Below are 18,123 nucleotides of genomic sequence, written 5' to 3' on the forward strand. Positions count from 1 at the left end.
GTAAATTATACATTAAAAACTTATTATTCAATACCACACAAACTAATATATTAAATAGCATATTTAAATAATTTAGTAGAATACCTCTTTGTCATCTTCAGATTTCCTATCATCCTCCTCTTCCTCTTCTTTTTCAGATTTTTCCAATTCTTTTTGTTCTTCTTTATGCTCTTCTACTTTAAGCTGTTTTGTCAATCGAGCTATTAACTGGGATTTTAATCCTTTGGAACTAAGAGCTCGACTGTCTAATTCTTTACGGAGATCATTGACCTAAATATACACAGCATAAGGACACAGAAAAAGAAAATGGGATATTAAAATAAGAAACAAACTGTACAGTTATCCTTTTCCTGATTTTTAAAAACTCTCGTGAATGGGATACTTGTAGAGCTCATAAAATGCTTGTGAAAGTGCAAACTGATAAGTATTTTTAGAATATGATTTGCAACATTGTAAGATCCTTTAAAAAAAAAGTCAATGCAGGGATGCCCACTCTCCCCACTGTTATTTAACATAGTACTGGAGGTCCTAGCCACGGCAATCAGACAAAACAAAGAAATACAAGGAATCCAGATTGGTAAAGAAGAAGTTAAACTGTCACTATTTGCAGATGATATGATACTGTACATAAAAAACCCTAAAGACTCCACTCCAAAACTACTAGAACTGATATCGGAATACAGCAAAGTTGCAGGATACAAAATCAACACACAGAAATCTGTAGCTTTCCTATACACTAACAACGAATCAATAGAAAGAGAAATCAGGAAAACAATTCCATTCACCATTGCATCAAAAAGAATAAAATACCTAGGAATAAACCTAACCAAGGAAGTGAAAGACTTATACTCTGAAAACTACAAGTCACTCTTAAGAGAAATTAAAGGGGACACTAATAAATGGAAACTCATCCCATGCTCATGGCTAGGAAGAATTAATATCGTCAAAATGGCCATCCTGCCGAAAGCAATATACAAATTTGATGCAATCCCTCTCAAATTACCAGCAACATTCTTCAATGAATTGGAACAAATAATTCAAAAATTCATATGGAAACACCAAAGACCCTGAATAGCCAAAGCAATCCTGAAAAAGAAGAATAAAGTAGGGGGGATCTCACTCCCCAACTTCAAGCTCTACTACAAAGCCATAGTAATCAAGACAATTTGGTACTGGCACAAGAACAGAGCCACAGACCAGTGGAACAGATTAGAGACCCCAGAAATTAACCCAAACATATATGGTCAATTAATATTTGATAAAGGAGCCATGGACATACAATGGCAAAATGACAGTCTCTTCAACAGATGGTGCTGGCAAAACTGGACAGCTACATGTAGGAGAATGAAACTGGACCATTGTCTAACCCCATATACAAAGGTAAACTCAAAATGGATCAAAGACCTGAATGTAAGTCACGAAACCATTAAACTCTTGGAAAAAAACATAGGCAAAAACCTCTTAGACATAAACATGAGTGATCTCTTCTTGAACATATCTCCCCGGGCAAGGAAAACAACAGCAAAAATGAGCAAGTGGGACTACATTAAGCTGAAAAGCTTCTGTACAGCGAAAGACACCATCAATAGAACAAAAAGGAACCCTACAGTATGGGAGAATATATTTGAAAATGACAGATCTGATAAAGGCTTGACGTCCAGAATATATAAAGAGCTCACACGCCTCAACAAACAAAAAACAAATAACCCAATTAAAAAATGGGCAGAGGAACTGAACAGACAGTTCTCCAAAAAAGAAATACAGATGGCCAAGAGACACATGAAAAGATGCTCCACATCGCTAATTATCAGAGAAATGCAAATTAAAACTACAATGAGGTATCACCTCACACCAGTAAGGATAGCTGCCATCCAAAAGACAAACAACAACAAATGTTGGCGAGGCTGTGGAGAAAGGGAAACCCTCCTACACTGCTGGTGGGAATGTAAATTAGTTCAACCATTGTGGAAAGCAGTATGGAGGTGCATCAAAATGCTCAAAACAGACCTACCATTTGACCCAGGAATTCCACTCCTAGGAATTTACCCTAAGAACGCAGCAATCAAGTTTGAGAAAGACAGATGCACTCCTATGTTTATCGCAGCACTATTTACAATAGCCAAGAATTGGAAGCAACCTAAATGTCCATCGGTAGATGAATGGATAAAGAAGATGTGGTACATATACACAATGGAATACTACTCAGCCATAAGAAGTGGAAAAATCCAACCATTTGCAGCAACATGGATGGAGCTGGAGAGTATTATGCTCAGTGAAATAAGCCAAGCAGAGAAAGAGAAATACCAAATGATTTCACTCATCTGAGGAGTATAGGAACAAAGGAAAAACTGAAGGAACAAAACAGCAGCAGAATTACAGAACCCAAAAATGGACTAACAGGTACTAAAGGGAAAGGAACTGGGGAGGATGGGTGGGCAGGGAGGGATAAGGGGGGGGAAGAAGAAGGGGGGTATTAAGATTAGCATGCATGGGGGGGAGGGAGAAAGGGGAGGGTGGGCTGCACAACACAGAGAGGACAAGTAGTGACTCTACCACATTTTGCTAAGCTGATGGACAGTAACCGTAATGTGGTTGTTAGGGGGGACCTGATATAGGGGAGAGCATAGTAAACATAGTATTCTTCATGTAAGTGTAGATTAAAAATTTAAAAAAAAAAAGAAAGAAAGAAAGAAAAGGGGGATTACTCCTTAACAGGATAAAACTATTGGTAAATCAAAGATCAACGCATGCTTTAAATATCCTTAATGTTGATCACTTAAAGGGTGTCAGATGATCAGCTATGGAGGTACTCTTTTCTGATAATATTCCTTTCTCTTAATTAAAAAAAAAAAAAAAAAAGCAGTTACTGTGTGCTGACCTCCAATGAGTTCTGCACAGTGGTATAGAGGGCATGTCAAAGTGTGGGCAAAGGGTCTGTTTGTTTCTATGCAGAAGATCAAGGCCTAGCTTGGATACCCAGAAAATGAACTAAGATATGATATGAGGAGGAGCTTCCGGCATCAGCACTCTCTGGAGGACTCGTGCCGGGGGATGATCATCAAAAAGCCTCCACAGGGATCCGGACGATGCTGCGGTTGTGGCTGCATCCAGCCCACCGTCTCCTGGACTTGCCATAAGAATGAGGAGGGAGATGTCTAGGCTGGCATGTGCATACAGTGAGACAACGAATTTGACTGGATCTGTACTGTTGGAACTCAACCAGGAGTTGGGAGGGGTGCAAGTTGTAGCACCCCAAAATCTCATGACTATAGACTATCTATGGTTAAAAGAACATATGGGATGTGAACAGATCCCAGAAATGGGCTGCTTTAATTTGTCTGATGGTTCAAGTACAGTTGGAAAATATCCATCATATCATAGATAAATTTTCACAAATGCCTAGGGTGCCTAAATGGTTTTCTTGGCTTCACTGGAGATGGCTGGTAATTATAGATTTGCTTTGTTTATGTCACCGTATTCCTATTATGTTAATATGTGTGTGCAAATTAGTTAGTAGTTTAAAACCTATACATACTTAAGGTACTATACAAGAAGATATGTCAAAGAAATAATCAATCCTCCCAAGTTTCCTTCATATGCTACATCTATAGCTTTTCTTCTTCCTTCCTAATTACAAACCTTAAATAGAATTCGTGCCTCATATCGAATTTACCGAGTATCATAATTCCTCCAGGTGGTAAAGATACCTCGAGACAAGTGCTGGGCATAGAAGCCACAGGGCATAAATCTGCAAAGAAGTAAAAAGCTAACCTTTGCAAACAATATGGCTTCTCTCTCACTTACCAACTTTACATTTCCCTGTATGGCCCCGGAAGATGACTGGTTAGCCAGAGACGGGTAAGATTCCTCAAGGGAGGAACAACCTAAGACAGGCACAGTCGCAGGGGGGCCATCAGGTGAGAATTTGGGGATCAACAGAGGTGAGGCTCAGAACCTCACCCCCCCTGCTTTGAGAGAAATCTTCTGCATCCGTGGATGTCTTGCTGCCCTTGTCTAGCCTGGATTAATACTTAGTCCATAGGCACACACCTGATCATCTGATCATCTACATTTGCCTTCTTACAGCATTAAACTATGTTTTCTACCTTTATCTTGCATCTACCTACCACTTCAGCATTTTATTAAAAATAAAAATAATAATAATAATAGGAGAAATGTGGGATCAACATATAAATCAAGTACAAAAATCAAATGAATATTCATATTTGACCTGATGGTTTATAGGTCATATTGCATGATCAAAACCGAAAGTTTCTGTGATGAATGCCCTTGTACTGTTCACCATGTAAGAATTTATTCACTCTGTAAGAATTCGTTCACCATGTAAGAACTTGTTCATTATGCTTCAGAAGATTGGAGACTGACGAGAATTAGGCTTGAGATGGATTAATGATTGTACATTGAGCATTGACCCCCCTATACTGAATTTTATTGTTGTTAACAACCATTTGATCAATAAATATGAGAGATGCCCTCTCAAAAAAAAAAAAAAAAGTTACAAAACTTAAAAAAAAAAGTCAATGCTCTTTTACCCAGTAATTTTAATTTCTGGGAATTTATCCTAAGGAAATATCCTAAATACAGAAGGAAAAAAAAAAACTTTATACATTCCTCATAATAGTCCTTCCCTCCTAAGGAATGTAGAATGTAATATACAATAAAAGTAATATATAAGGGAAAGACAGTACATTTATTAGATGGGACAGTATACAGAACACTGAAAAACAATTACGTGGGAAATACTAGTATCAGCTGAAAATGACAAGACAGCAACATTTTTACAAAATTAGAATTAGAACCAACCAACCAAATAACATTTGTACGCAGAAAAAAAGAATGAAAGAAAATATATCAAAATTTTTAAGAATGACTGTGTTTGAATGCTAGGCTTCAGTAATTTTTGTCTTCTATTGTTTATGTATGTACTCATTTTTAAAATAAGCATTATATTTATAATCAAAAGAAATATAAGTTTTAAAATAAGAAACTCAAAATCAAAGCCACCAGTTTGATAGAATGTCCTGGTTATACAGGCTTAATTTAACTGCCTATATTTTCTGAATCTACAGGACTGTATGACACCAGATGATGATGACAACTTGAAATAATGCAAGAACAAACATTCTTATGATATACATTCTCTACTTACTAAAAAAAAGCATTATGGGTTATAGTTTCATAAAAAAAGAGAACTTGTTTTTGTTGAGAACAGATGTTAAAAAGGTCAGCTTTTACATGTTAAATAAGCTGCAATAGCAAATAATGATCAGCCTCTGATCTGCTGATCTATGTAGAATGTCTGTATATAGAATCTATGGATCTACATTCATTCATATTATAGACTCAGGGATGCAAAACTACAGAAAGATAATAGGTTCAGAGACCTTTGTGAGTAAAGAAAAACTAGTACAGGTTAAACAAAGATTATCATAAGAGGCTCTTAAATTATTTGCTTCCTAGTTCAGATGTACAGCTGACCCTTGAACAATGAAGGTGTTTGTTAGGGTCACTGATCCTGTGAAGCTGAAAATCTGTGTTTGACTTTTGACTCCCTAAAAGATGAACTATTAATAGCCTACTGCTGACTGGAAGCCTTACTGATAATATAAACAGTCAATTAACACACATTTTGTATATATATTATATACTATATTCTTTCATTTAAGTATGCTAGAAGAAAAAGCATTTTTTTCAAATTACTACAAATCTCCAAAAACAATTTTCAATGTATTTATTGAAAAATCTGCATATAAGTGGATCTGCACAGTTTAAGCACACATTGTTCAAGGGTCAAGTTGTTCAAGTGTATCAATCCACTCCTTACTTTACAATTTTATTTTAAAAACTGGGTAATCTTCCTGTTTCTTCCCTTCTATTTGAATTCAACTTCTTGGTTAGTTGGCAATCAGAAAACAATACTGCTCACATGATAGGCACTTGTATAGTGCATTCAACAGGTAATGGCTGAACTGACTTATGAAGTCACCTTTTACTTAATTTTTATATAAATCACTATAGAATATATACATAAAATCAGTGCGATTTTTAATGGCTTTTATCTGACAAGAAAAAAAAAAAACCCACTATCTTCATTGTCTTTCAAATTTACCTTCATTGTCTTTGGATCAAGCTTAGACCAATGGGTAGGAGTGGAAATTTCTTTAGCTTCACTATCATCCTTCTCTTCTTCATCCTGATATACAAAGTTAAGAACATAATTATTATTCTGAAACTTTAAAATAAAGGTAATTTATTTTTTAAAGTCTGTTGCTGATCTGTGCAAGGTCACAAATGTTTCAGATTGTCTTCTCCTAAAATTATTTAGGCAAGTCCACGTACATACATTCTACCACTTTTAACTGATCACAAAGACACTCATCAGCCAATCAAAGCCAGATCTGTGAAACACAAAAGGGTGATAAATTACAACACAAAGAATATCAGGGATGCACAAACACTGCCGGTCTCCACTAACCACACAGTGTGTGATCTTGCCCCAATTTTCAAGCCACCCAAAGTTAAGACTGATTTAGTCAGACCTTTCAAATGTACCAAAGATGATGCCACATAGCCTGAAATTTCAAATCTCTCAGACTTGTGGTTGTCCAATTTGAAATATCCATGACTAGAACTGATGACCGTGAAAGAGAAAATTTAAAAATTTTAGAAAATGGCAAAATGTTTAAAATGGCTTAATACTGAATCTTGCTCAACAACTGGTCCCAGATTCCAGCAACTAGACCCATGATAAAAACAAAATTCTGTGCAATTTATGCACAACTTATTTTCCTTTGAGGTCTCAGCACTCTTAAGTTAGCAATAGACAGACTTTTTTTTTAAAGAGAAAAGAATATGTAACTATACTGCTGAAAGCTGGATTACCAGTCGCTGTTACCAGTTATGTTCCTCCATGTGTGTTTGTTATGTAGTGTGTGGTGTGCATTTGTGCCTGTGTTCCTGTGCCTGTGAGAAGCGGAAATAGAAAAAGGGATTAGCGTTCAGTGCCTGTTCTCCATCAGCCTCCTTGCGTTCACCCTGAAGCTTCTCGACCAGCTGCTGCTTGTATCCTCGGGAGAGGGTTTCCCACTCTGAGCGGGTGGGAAGGCAATGCCAAACATCCGGGAAAAATAAAACCACTGTCTCCACATGAGCTGGAACTGTACGCCCCTTGTGGGTCTCCTCAGGGCGATGGTAGCGAATCTCTGCAAAACGGTACCTGTTGCAAGGGAAGAAGCATGTTGGAAAAAAAATTCTAAAATACATTTTAAGACCCTAGTTCACTTGTAGCACATCAAGTAAAGAAATTTTGCTGCAAGAACTTGAGGTTGGTCTAAAGAAAAAAAAATTATAGAAGCCATAGTTCCTCTTTTGGTACATTGGTACAACATTTTATGGTTAAAAGAAGAATACATTTCCCCAAGGCATTTTCAAGTCTGATTACAGAGCTACCCATATTTTAGAGAATACCTGAAGAAGCTGGATAGCTGTTCAGATTTCATGTGCTAAAAAAGAATATTTTCAATTAAGTCACAAGAAATGTACTAAAATACACAGAACAAATAAGCCTCAAGAGAAAATATGGCTGAACAAAAATAATCAGCAACTACATCATTTTATAACAAAAGAATTACAATGAAATGAAGTTCTCTCTTGACGATCTTCTCCAGCTACACATGAAATGAAAAATATTTTCAACATACATCCAACTTCCAAGTACAGCATAACAAAACATTTAAATCTTTAGTTTATTTTGATTAGTTCTTAATCCTTTCCCCCAAAACACTTTTGGCACCAAATAAACTTTTGCTACAAATGGGGATTTTTCCTGTGAGATTACCTGCATGATCAAGGTTACTAAAATAAGGGGAGGGGGAGACTAATGGACAAGGCCATCTACATTAACTATTAGAAAAATATTTCTAATCAAGAAATGAATTGGTACTTACCATTGTGTGCATACACTTAGATCAATGCCTGTCAGAGCCTTACAACAACGAATAGCCGTCTTAATCAAGACAGAGGGGTCTTTTTCTGGGTCTGGTCCATCCAACGAAGGAGACCAGTGGCCTCCAATGGCCATGGCTTCATCCTTGCCTTTCATGCCCACTAAAAACTAATTCAAAACAAAGAATCACTTATGTTTATTACACAACTTGACAAATTACAAATAAAATTCTTGAAAAGGAAAGGTACAAACCTTTCCAATATCATTTTTACTACCTCTGGTATCTGTCAGTCAAGGAAGAGTTCAGTTCATCACGTTCCACACTGCATTTCAGCAATGGAATAGGATTTACACATCATAACTCATCCTTCTAAAATAATTCTCCAGATAAAGAGTTCTTAAAAGAAACGAGCTATAATTCAAACTTTAACAGCATCCAAATATACACTAAATCTGTTACCACTAAGATTTTACTATGCTATAAATACAAAATATCAAATTGACAGTTGAACTAGTGACAAATAAGATATAGCCAAAATCTGCAAGAGAAAAAACTATATTAAACTGAGTGCCTTAACACTAAAAATATAAAAAAATATATATGCATATACATATACACACACAACCTACCCCCAACACAGTTAAAACTAAGCAAAGAAAATACACACCTAAAGTTAAAAAATAAATGTTTCATTTTACCTTAACAAGTCTAGCAGGATGTTGAAATCCATCTCGAAGTTCTTGTGGGTCTTCAGCAAGAGCACATGACTTATGATACAAATCTTCCATACTAGGGCTAGCCATCAGCATTACCTATTATAGTCAAATAATTCAATCCTGTCAAAAGTCTAAAGTAATGTAAAAAAGAGAAGTACTACTAATTATCTTTCCGTATTAACTAACTGTAAATTTTTACAAAAATGGAAAGTAAAATGTTATAGTCAAAATGGTATCAGATTCCTTTTACATTATCAACTTATTGAAGGATGCTTTTTGATCAATGTTTTAAAACAGCAGGGAACTACTGACCATAAGCCATATACTGAATGGTATCCTGAAGACTAACATAAAGTGTAGTCACCCAACATTGTTTTACCTAGGGCTACCAAAAGTCATAGAACATTTCAAAAAGCTCAATAAAATCAACTTCATCTTCAAATTTTTATGAGGTTCAAAATGTTAAAAACCATAATTTTACAGCTTAAGAGGTAAGGCAAAAGGAGGTTAAATTAAATGACTTATACAACCAAAACAAAATCAGGCAGACAAGAAGAAAACATAGGTATTAAGGTCTTTAACCTAATAATCACTTTCTGAAGATTAACTCCACATACACTTTCAGTATGAATAAATTTTAGCTCAGAAATTTTAGCTGTGTATCACAGTAGAATACAAACCTTTGCACTGTATAAGTGGTCAGCATCTGGTGGATCAAGAATGGCCATATTTTTTTCTAAGGACTCTACTTCTCTGTGCATTACATAGAAATTGCAGTAATTTCCCAGCTGAAATGGTCTTGACAAAGGGAATGCATCCACCCACGTAAACTGAGCATCAAAAAAGTCACTAGGTATATATAAATTCTGATAACGGCGCCTTAGTTCCATCATGTCACAACTAGGACTGAAAAACAGATGTAAATAGTAAATAGTCTCAATACCAAAGATTACGCAAACATTTACTCAAATCTGAAGCTAAATACATAATCTGACACAGTGAAAAGCTAGCTGAAAATGGGTAATTATTAATTAGCTATAGATTTGAATAGAGATATATGAAAATCTCATTTTCAAATTTGTTTACTTACAACTTTGAATAAATGCATCTAAGTGCTACCCGTTTTTCTTTACTGTATGAGTGTAGCTTAAAATTCATTAGGGAAGACCTTCTGAAATAACTTCAACCACAGCTCCAGAGATGTGAACAAACGTACTTCTGCCTCAGTTGAAACAGCATTTCTGAGAAAATTAAGGTTCACATAGACTCGATAGAAGAGATAAGAGCCGTACCAAATTACATGAGTGCCTCTCAATCAGGTTTATACAGTGTAGAAAAATGTAACCTTTATTCTATAGTAAGATCCTAGATTAAGAATATTTATGTTGAAAATTAAATGTAAGAATCAACATGAAAGCAAAATCCAAATGTTTTTGGATTATTCACCTGTCCATACTTCTCTATGTTCATGATTAAGACCCATACCTGACTGTTTATTAAAGGAAGGTTAAATTTGTCTTTAAATCTGGGATAACGAGTTTTTTAAATGATGGTTTCCTTTTTCCTAAGAAGCAGAGCTTTTAAAGGAGAGGAACTCAAAGGCAAATTAATCTGGTAAAAGCCAAGAGATTTCTGTTAAAAGCATAATGAGAAATGGAAAATACTAACAGTTTGTAGTATGAAAACGTAACTACACTGTCTTTCTTAAAGACAACTAAAGACAAGGGTATGAAATGTGACCTAATATATTTGTAGAGATGCTTTTTATTCAAAAAATAAAAATTTTTAAAAAGTGACTGACATCAGAATTGCTGATCCAATTATACTTTATTTTGATAAAATTTTGCTGTCAAAGTAATGAAAATGTGAAAAACAGGTATCTTAGTTTTGCTTCTGTTAAAAGAAGTGCTGCAAACAGTAAGTATGTGTAATAGCTGCCTAGTTTCCTAACACCAGAATTTTTTAAGTCATGTGATAGCCCATACACAAATCTGTAACACAAATAATAAGAAGTATAAATAAATATTTTCCTTGCATAGAGTCTTTCACAATCATATTACTATAAGACAATCTTCATTTTCCCAACTACAAATAAAAGAGATGGTCATTTTTAAATCATTTTTATTTATAACAGGTTCATTTGCTATTCTGGGAATTTACTTCCAAGTGAAACTGTGATGGTCTAACTTGGAAGGAGATAGACAGCTCTTCAATTTATAGCCTATGCATCAACTCTTCCCAGAATAGCATTCTAGACTGGTCACAGATGAGTCTAAAAGCAGACCTGCTTTCTTAAATATCTTTGGGGCTGAAGTAGTAGTTTTGGTTTCAATTAATTTTGCTGAAATATGTAGACTAGATATTTTTAAGTATACAAGTAAAAAGGAATAACAAGAAAATATAAATTAATAGTAGTTGCTGTTTGGATCACAAGAAGAGTAAATGAACACCAATACATAACAATTAAGCAAAGCCACCAGTAAGTTTTTTTTTGGCAGAGTAGCTTAAATAAAATACACAGGTTTACTCAATCCAGAACTGAATATTTAGAACTTTTAACTTTTGATAGACCAGTATTATGAATATTACTACACTGTTGAAATGCTGCAATACCCTCTCAATACACTGAAGTACATACAGTTATTTGTTCCTCTGCTGAACAGCTTTTAACACAACTTTTAATGATTCATCTTTCTTATTTTACTATCAATGTTTTTTCGATTCTGCTCTCTTATACACAACTGTCAGACCTTTAGTAATGATTTTCCTTTCCCTTAAGAGTAAATTATTTAACAATTTGTCTTTTTATGAATTACAACTTGGCAACTATCAAATTACTTGTCTGCCACAGTGCACCATCAGTAATTACTGAGTATCCACAACTGCTACACACTGGATTGAGTGCTTTAGATACATGAACTCAACCTTACAATAAAATCTACTAGTTGCTATAATTTCCATTTTGCAGGTGAAGTTCGTAAGTTCTTGGTAACTTGCCCATTATCTTGATTCTAAGGTCTGAAAAATATATTTTGTACAAACACGTTTATGTCCTGATTGTACATGTAGATCTATGTTTCTATTGTACATTGCTACATCGGGCTTGAAACAACTGGTTAACTGCTGTATTACTTAACCATACACAATGAACTATGTGTGAAGTTTTTTAAGTTATCAATAAACCTGGATCTTAAATGATTCCAAGTTTAAGGAACAAGTTCATCACAGAGGGGCTGTTTTTTTCAGCAGGTGATATCCTTAATAAGTGTATGAAAATAATGCACCCTTGCAAAGAACTGAATTGCTTCTTTAAACTGCATTTCTGCCCTTATATAAATGTAGGAGCACTAAATGTTGGGAAATAAAAAAACGCAACAAAATTCTGTATTTAACACATTCTACTGTATCATACAAAATTATAAAACAATGGAGGAAAAAGAACTTACCAATCTAAAGAAAACTTTGAAAACTGAACCGTGTAACGTGGAACAACACGTCGAACTCTCCGAGGTGATCGTTCTCTCTCTCTTCGAGGAGATCTCTCCCGGGAACGTTTTCTCTGAGGAGATCTTTCTCTGGATCTACGTCTTTCTCTCTCCCTTTCACGACTTAAAGCAGATTTTTCTAAAATTACTAGTATTTCTGGCATTACTGAACAGTTCTCATGAAATAAATACAACAAGTAATATAAGCAAGATTCCAAGATAACTTGTTAAAAACTGTGACAAAATACACATCATAAACTTACCATTTTAACCATTTTTAAGCATGGAGCTTAGTGGTATTAAGTGCATTTACTTTGTGCTGCCATCACCACCATCAAAAGCATACTTTTAAAATTTATATAAAATTGTATATCAACTATACTTAAATTTTTTTAAAAAAGTATACTTTTAAAACATACCTTCGGTCATCTTTTCTGTTAGGCACTTGATCCCCTCTGTCATTCCTTCCTGAAAATCTGGATGGTGGATCTAACCTTCGTGCTGGTTGTGGCTGTGACACTATACGGACAGGAGGCTGCAATAAACCAGCTTTAAAATGCACAGAAAAACATATTTTAACTTATATAAACAAAGTTCAAAAGCATTACCTAGCTAAATTTTATAGACAGAAAAGGCTGGCTAATATTTTAGGCTTTGTGGCCTATGAACAGGCCCACCCTTTGTATATCTGTTTTTCACAACCTCCTAAAAGTGCAAAAACCTAATTTTTAGGTCAGAGACAATATAAACCAGGCCATAGACCAAATTTAAGGGCTCAAATTTGCCAACCCCTGATCTACAGACTTTAAACCTAAGACTGCTATATAACAAGATTGTCACAGGGTACTAGTTTCATCTACACAGAGGAAAAGAACCCCTTGCAATGAAGGTATTTCTGGCCACCACATTGACCAAGTAATCAAACTGGAAGCAGAAGAATCTGACAACAGGTGCCTTCTGGTATAATGTAATATGAATTACAAAACATCACTTATAATGTTTTCTTCCCAAAAACCTTTAGACTTAACTTCTAGTTTATAGTTTATATGGCAAATAGAGGAACAAGGTAAAAACACTGGAAGGAATCAAGACAAATCCAGAACAACATTCCTTAAGAATCTACAAGTAGCCTAATTTCTTAAAATATTATAAAGGGAGAAAAAGTGAGAAACTATTCTAGAACAAAAAAAAAACTAAAGAAAGATAACTAAATACAATACATGGAACTGGCTTTTTGTTTAGGAAAAAAAAAAAAGACATTTGGGAGACAACCTGGGAGATAGGAATATAAATAGGAGACTTAAGTGATTTTTCTTTAGATGTAATAATAGACTGTGGTAATACAGGAAAATGTTCTTTTAGGAAGGGCATGCTTAAGTATGTAGGGATGAAATGTAAGAATGTCTGCTAATTACTTCAAGCGATTAAGCAAAAAAATGTGTATCTGTACACATATGCAGACAAAATACACGGTAAAATGTTAACAACTGTTCAAGGTTGTAAATGTGTAAGTAATCATTAAACTGTTGTTTTCACCATTGTAGTATGCTTGAAAACTTTCATGATAAAAAATGTGGGGAAGAAAAAAACTGCTAACTTATGTCAAGTAATGCTAATGCTAACTAAAGATTAGTGGGCTGGCATAGATGAAGGAATTCTAATTGCAAATGGAGATTTCCCTACCTTCTAACCAAATGAACCTTAGCACACCCCTAACTCCACTGAAATCCCCCAGCCTACCATACCTCTTTTCTCTCTTCTATTTTTTTCTGGCCTACTTTCAATGCTCCTGTCCATCATCCCCCAAACTCATGGGATCATTTTCATTAGAAACACTATTTCCTTGAGTGCTCCCCACAGAAGCCAGTGGCAAGGGAAAAATGATATTGCAGTCCCTGTTTACAAGTGGAAAGCAAAACTTCTTAGGAAAAAGATGAGAAAGAAAAAGAACAATCAGAAATCAGGACTAAAGGTCAGATGCATGGAAGAACCAAGTAGCCTGGAAACAGTCTGGCACTACCTAGTAAGTTTAAGATACATATAAACCCTCACACCCCGCAATTCCACCTGAAGGTATATAGGCCCTAGAAAAGCCAGTGCATATTGTCCCTGGACACATATATGTGAGAACATTCATTGCACCATTTTCAGAAATCAAAAACTAGAAATCATCCCAACATTTTTACCCAAGAAGAACAGATAAATTGTACAATATTCATAAAATGCAATATGATGCAATAATGAAAAGAAACTAGTCGCATGGAAAAATAGTATAAAAAACTTTAAAACAATGTTAAATATAAGAAATCTCACAGAAAAGAATATACAAATGGAATCACACATTATGTAGGATTCTAAAACAAAACTAAACAGTATTATGAGAGTGAGGGTGCAGGGAGGGTTATTAGTAAAGTTTTTGGGGGATCAAGTTACAATGTGGAATTTTTCCAGCTATGCAGGGAAATCAGCACCGCTAAACCCAGGATTATTCAAGGGTAATTTAAAGTACTACTACCAGACTCTCCATATTTATAAAATGTTACTCTTAAGTCTAAAAAGTATTTTCTTCCATTACAGATACCAATGGGGTAAGGGAGAGTAATAGTTTTGATATTTATCTCAAGTTCACGAAGAGCATGCCTATGAATAAGAACAATAAAATAAAAATACTTCCACAGAGCTACAGAAATAGAAGTGGTTTACGTGAGGTATCTAAGCTTCCTTGAAACTATTCTAGAAGTCCTTGCCCTTTCTGTAATTAAAAGCATATTCTCATTATTTTAATAACTAAACAGTCATGTATTAGTCTGAACCATAAGAAGACAAGAGATACATTGCACATAATACCTTTCTGCTGTGGCTGCTGTAATAAAGGCTGTGGCTGAGTCTGCAATAGTGGTGTAATAGAAGCTGCTGAAATCTGTGCCTGTAGCAGCGACTGGGGCTGGGGCTGAGCCTGAACACCAAATGTCGTCTGTGGTGCAATTGGCTGAAGTACAGCAGGAGGAGTCTTCAGTAAAGGTTGGGTTTGGGACTGATTCTTAGCAAAGATAAAGAGTAAAATTTTAAAAAAGAAAAGTCTTTCTAAATTGAATTACCAAATCTCTACAATACCTAACTCAGTAGTTTATATACCTGATTTGGTAGCGTTTGAATTCTTTGCGCATTCCATTTAAAAGGCATATTTGGATTATATGTAGCTTCAACCAATACTCTGTCACCCACTTGGGGGGTTTTCCCTTTGACAGCACTGGGAAAAAAATTAAGTTAAATAAAAACATAATTAAAAGAGATTCCTTCAAAATAGACTTACATGTTTAGTACTTTAAAGTAAACTATATCTGAAATGGAAGCCTAAAAAGCTCTTTAAAAAGGTAGATATACCTTCTAGACTAAACTGATATTTTAGCCTCTCTTTTCCATCCCATATTTTCCGAATATTGTGTTCCTCCCTCTACAGTGTTTTCTAACTTTAATAACCCAGGAGTTAAGACTTGCTTTGCCTCTGGACAGATGAGAGAAATGAAGATAGGACAGAAAGTAGGAGACCCACTTAAAGAAAAATCTTATACAGTAATTAAATTTTCCCAAATAAAATACTTCTAAGGTATTTCATTAGGAATACACTGGAAACATCTAAGGAAATTCTTATTTCCCGTAATCACAACACTAACAAAATATTATTTTAAGTATGTTAGCCCATCAATCACTTAATCCTATTAATTTTTCAACTAAAAAATGTTTTCTTAATATATATCGTCATTACATATGTCAAAACAGAACATCAAGTTTTAAAAAGGATATGACTTTCAATCTCAAACTCACTGAATCTGCCCATAAATAATTAGAAACATTAACTCATTCCTATAAGACATTTATAAAGAACTAAACGTAACTAGTTTTTAATAATCAAAAGATATTTCAGTCCCAGTCACCATTAAAAAAAAGGTCACAGATACAAATATAAGGAATATGATCAGAACAGAAAATTACAGCTAAACCACAATCCTATACCACATTTAAGCAGATGCCTTGGCAATATATTCAATGTTAAATACAAGAAGGCATCTGCGAACACCAATGAGGTTTACCTAAGCTGAAAGAATACATCTTCATCCACAAATCCAAATGTATCATGCAGTTTTGTAACCACCCCAGTAAAAACACGCTGTTTCTGAGGCTGGGTTTGTTGCTGACTGGACCTTGGTGCTGGATATGATACAGTTATTTGTGCTGCAGGCTGAGGAGTAGACAGGCTAAGGCTTGTAGGCAGTGCAACAGCTGGCTATAAAACAGAACCAGTATCAAATTAAGGTAGTGATATGAAATAGCTTAAAAACTAAAAATAACTTCTTACAATTAACTCAAAATCCTAAAAATAATTATATGAAGTTAGAAAATGCACACCTTGAAGATGACAATCAAGTCTGAAAATTTATGTTATTTTTGATCTACTTCATAAAGTTCCCTCAGATTAATGTTTTCATGGGTTGTTGCATGGAAAAAAAATACCATAGCATAATGAGGTTAAAAAACACATTGCACATTTTAGTTCCTTCTTAGAAATTCATGGATCCATAGTTGCATAATCAGGAAAGTCCTGTATAAGGGAAATAAGTCAGAGAAAGACAAGTATGTATGATCTCACTTATATGTATAATCTAGGAAAACCAAAGAACTACAGAAAGAAAAAAGACTGTAGTTGCCCAGAGAAGGGGGTAGTGGAAGTGGAGGAAAAGGGTGACGATGGGCAAAAAGTACAATCTTCCAGCTGTAAGATATGTAAGTTTGGGGGATATAATATACAGCATGGTGACTATGGATAATAATACTGTATTGTACATTTCAAAGTCGCTCAGAGAGTAAGTCTAAGAAGTTCTCATCAAAAAAAGTCTGTAACTATGTGAGGTGATGCATGTTAACTAAACTTATTGTGGTTGGTAATCACTTGGTAATAAATACATCTTAAGCTAATGCAATGTTTTATGGCAACTATAATCTCAAAACTCAGAGGGAAATGTTAACATTTCACTTGGTCTTTTCTGGCACAATCAAGGATGACTAACGTATTACTGAAGCTTCTATATACACACAGAAATGAAAATGTTTCAAAGAAAGGATCATAATATGGGTGAATGTTGAAACCACATCATGTGAAACTTTCTTAAGACTGTATTATCAATGACAACTTAATTAAAAATTTAAAAAAAGGATCATCTGATTCTTGAAGCCAAACCACAGAATGTTTTACACTTATTCAGTAAAGCAAGTCTCTAAGTTCTACAATTACAAATTTATTAAAAAAAAAAAAAAAGAGGATTGTGAGGTATCATGATTGGTGCACATGGTGTGTGTGGGGTCATGGGGAAGATAGTGTAGCACAGAGAAGACAAATAGGGACTCTGTGGCATCTTACTACACTGATGGACAGTGACTGCTATGGGGTATGGAGGAGGACTTGCTAATAAGGGTGAATGCAATAACCACATTGTTTTTCTTGTGAAACCTTCTTAAGAGTGTATATCAATGATACCTTAATTTAAAAAAAAGAAAAAGAAAACCCTGTATATAATAAAGGACCTCGGTACTTCTTAAACTATGACCACAAAATTATTTCTCATGAAATATCTTTAATACCCTAAGACAGTAATGCTTTATGGGCACACTTTGGGAAATAGTACCCTAAGAAAACACAAACTTTTACAGCTTTTCTACTTAGTTTGGAAATTCTACTATTGGAGATCGAAGATATGAGATAGGTGTCAGTAAATTTTAATTCTTTAATAACAGAAAGTGAGATTAAGTTCTCGATTGAAATTTTTTTTTAAATAACAGATTCAAGACTAAAAAGTTATAGAAGGTTACACAGTAAAAAGCTCAGTTACATAAATATACACATCAAAATTCATTGGGCTGTACATTCAGATTTTTGCATTTTATTGTATGTACCTTGAA

At 34.7% G+C, this 18,123-nt stretch overlaps 1 protein-coding gene and 1 non-coding gene across 2 annotated transcripts in view; both read right to left on the minus strand.

Moving 5' to 3' along the window:
• Nucleotides 1-18,123, minus strand: part of CCAR1 (cell division cycle and apoptosis regulator 1) — a 59,433-nt gene that overhangs the window by 27,370 nt on the left and 13,940 nt on the right. The window contains exons 6-16 of the mRNA XM_017661713.3: nucleotides 16,260-16,453; nucleotides 15,304-15,418; nucleotides 15,016-15,208; nucleotides 12,588-12,717; nucleotides 12,130-12,291; nucleotides 9,364-9,589; nucleotides 8,666-8,779; nucleotides 7,968-8,134; nucleotides 7,027-7,237; nucleotides 6,131-6,214; nucleotides 85-270 (exon numbers count right to left, since the gene is read on the minus strand). Of these exons, the coding sequence (XP_017517202.1) occupies nucleotides 85-270; nucleotides 6,131-6,214; nucleotides 7,027-7,237; nucleotides 7,968-8,134; nucleotides 8,666-8,779; nucleotides 9,364-9,589; nucleotides 12,130-12,291; nucleotides 12,588-12,717; nucleotides 15,016-15,208; nucleotides 15,304-15,418; nucleotides 16,260-16,453 (1,782 nt within the window). The remainder of the gene's footprint in view (nucleotides 1-84; nucleotides 271-6,130; nucleotides 6,215-7,026; nucleotides 7,238-7,967; nucleotides 8,135-8,665; nucleotides 8,780-9,363; nucleotides 9,590-12,129; nucleotides 12,292-12,587; nucleotides 12,718-15,015; nucleotides 15,209-15,303; nucleotides 15,419-16,259; nucleotides 16,454-18,123) is intronic.
• LOC118969251 (small nucleolar RNA SNORD98) lies at nucleotides 8,266-8,330 on the minus strand. Its single transcript, XR_005057196.1, has one exon. It is a non-coding gene; the product is annotated as a small nucleolar RNA SNORD98 (small nucleolar RNA).

Source organism: Manis javanica, chromosome 7 (genome assembly GCF_040802235.1).
Source record: "Manis javanica isolate MJ-LG chromosome 7, MJ_LKY, whole genome shotgun sequence".
Taxonomy (NCBI): domain Eukaryota; kingdom Metazoa; phylum Chordata; class Mammalia; order Pholidota; family Manidae; genus Manis; species Manis javanica.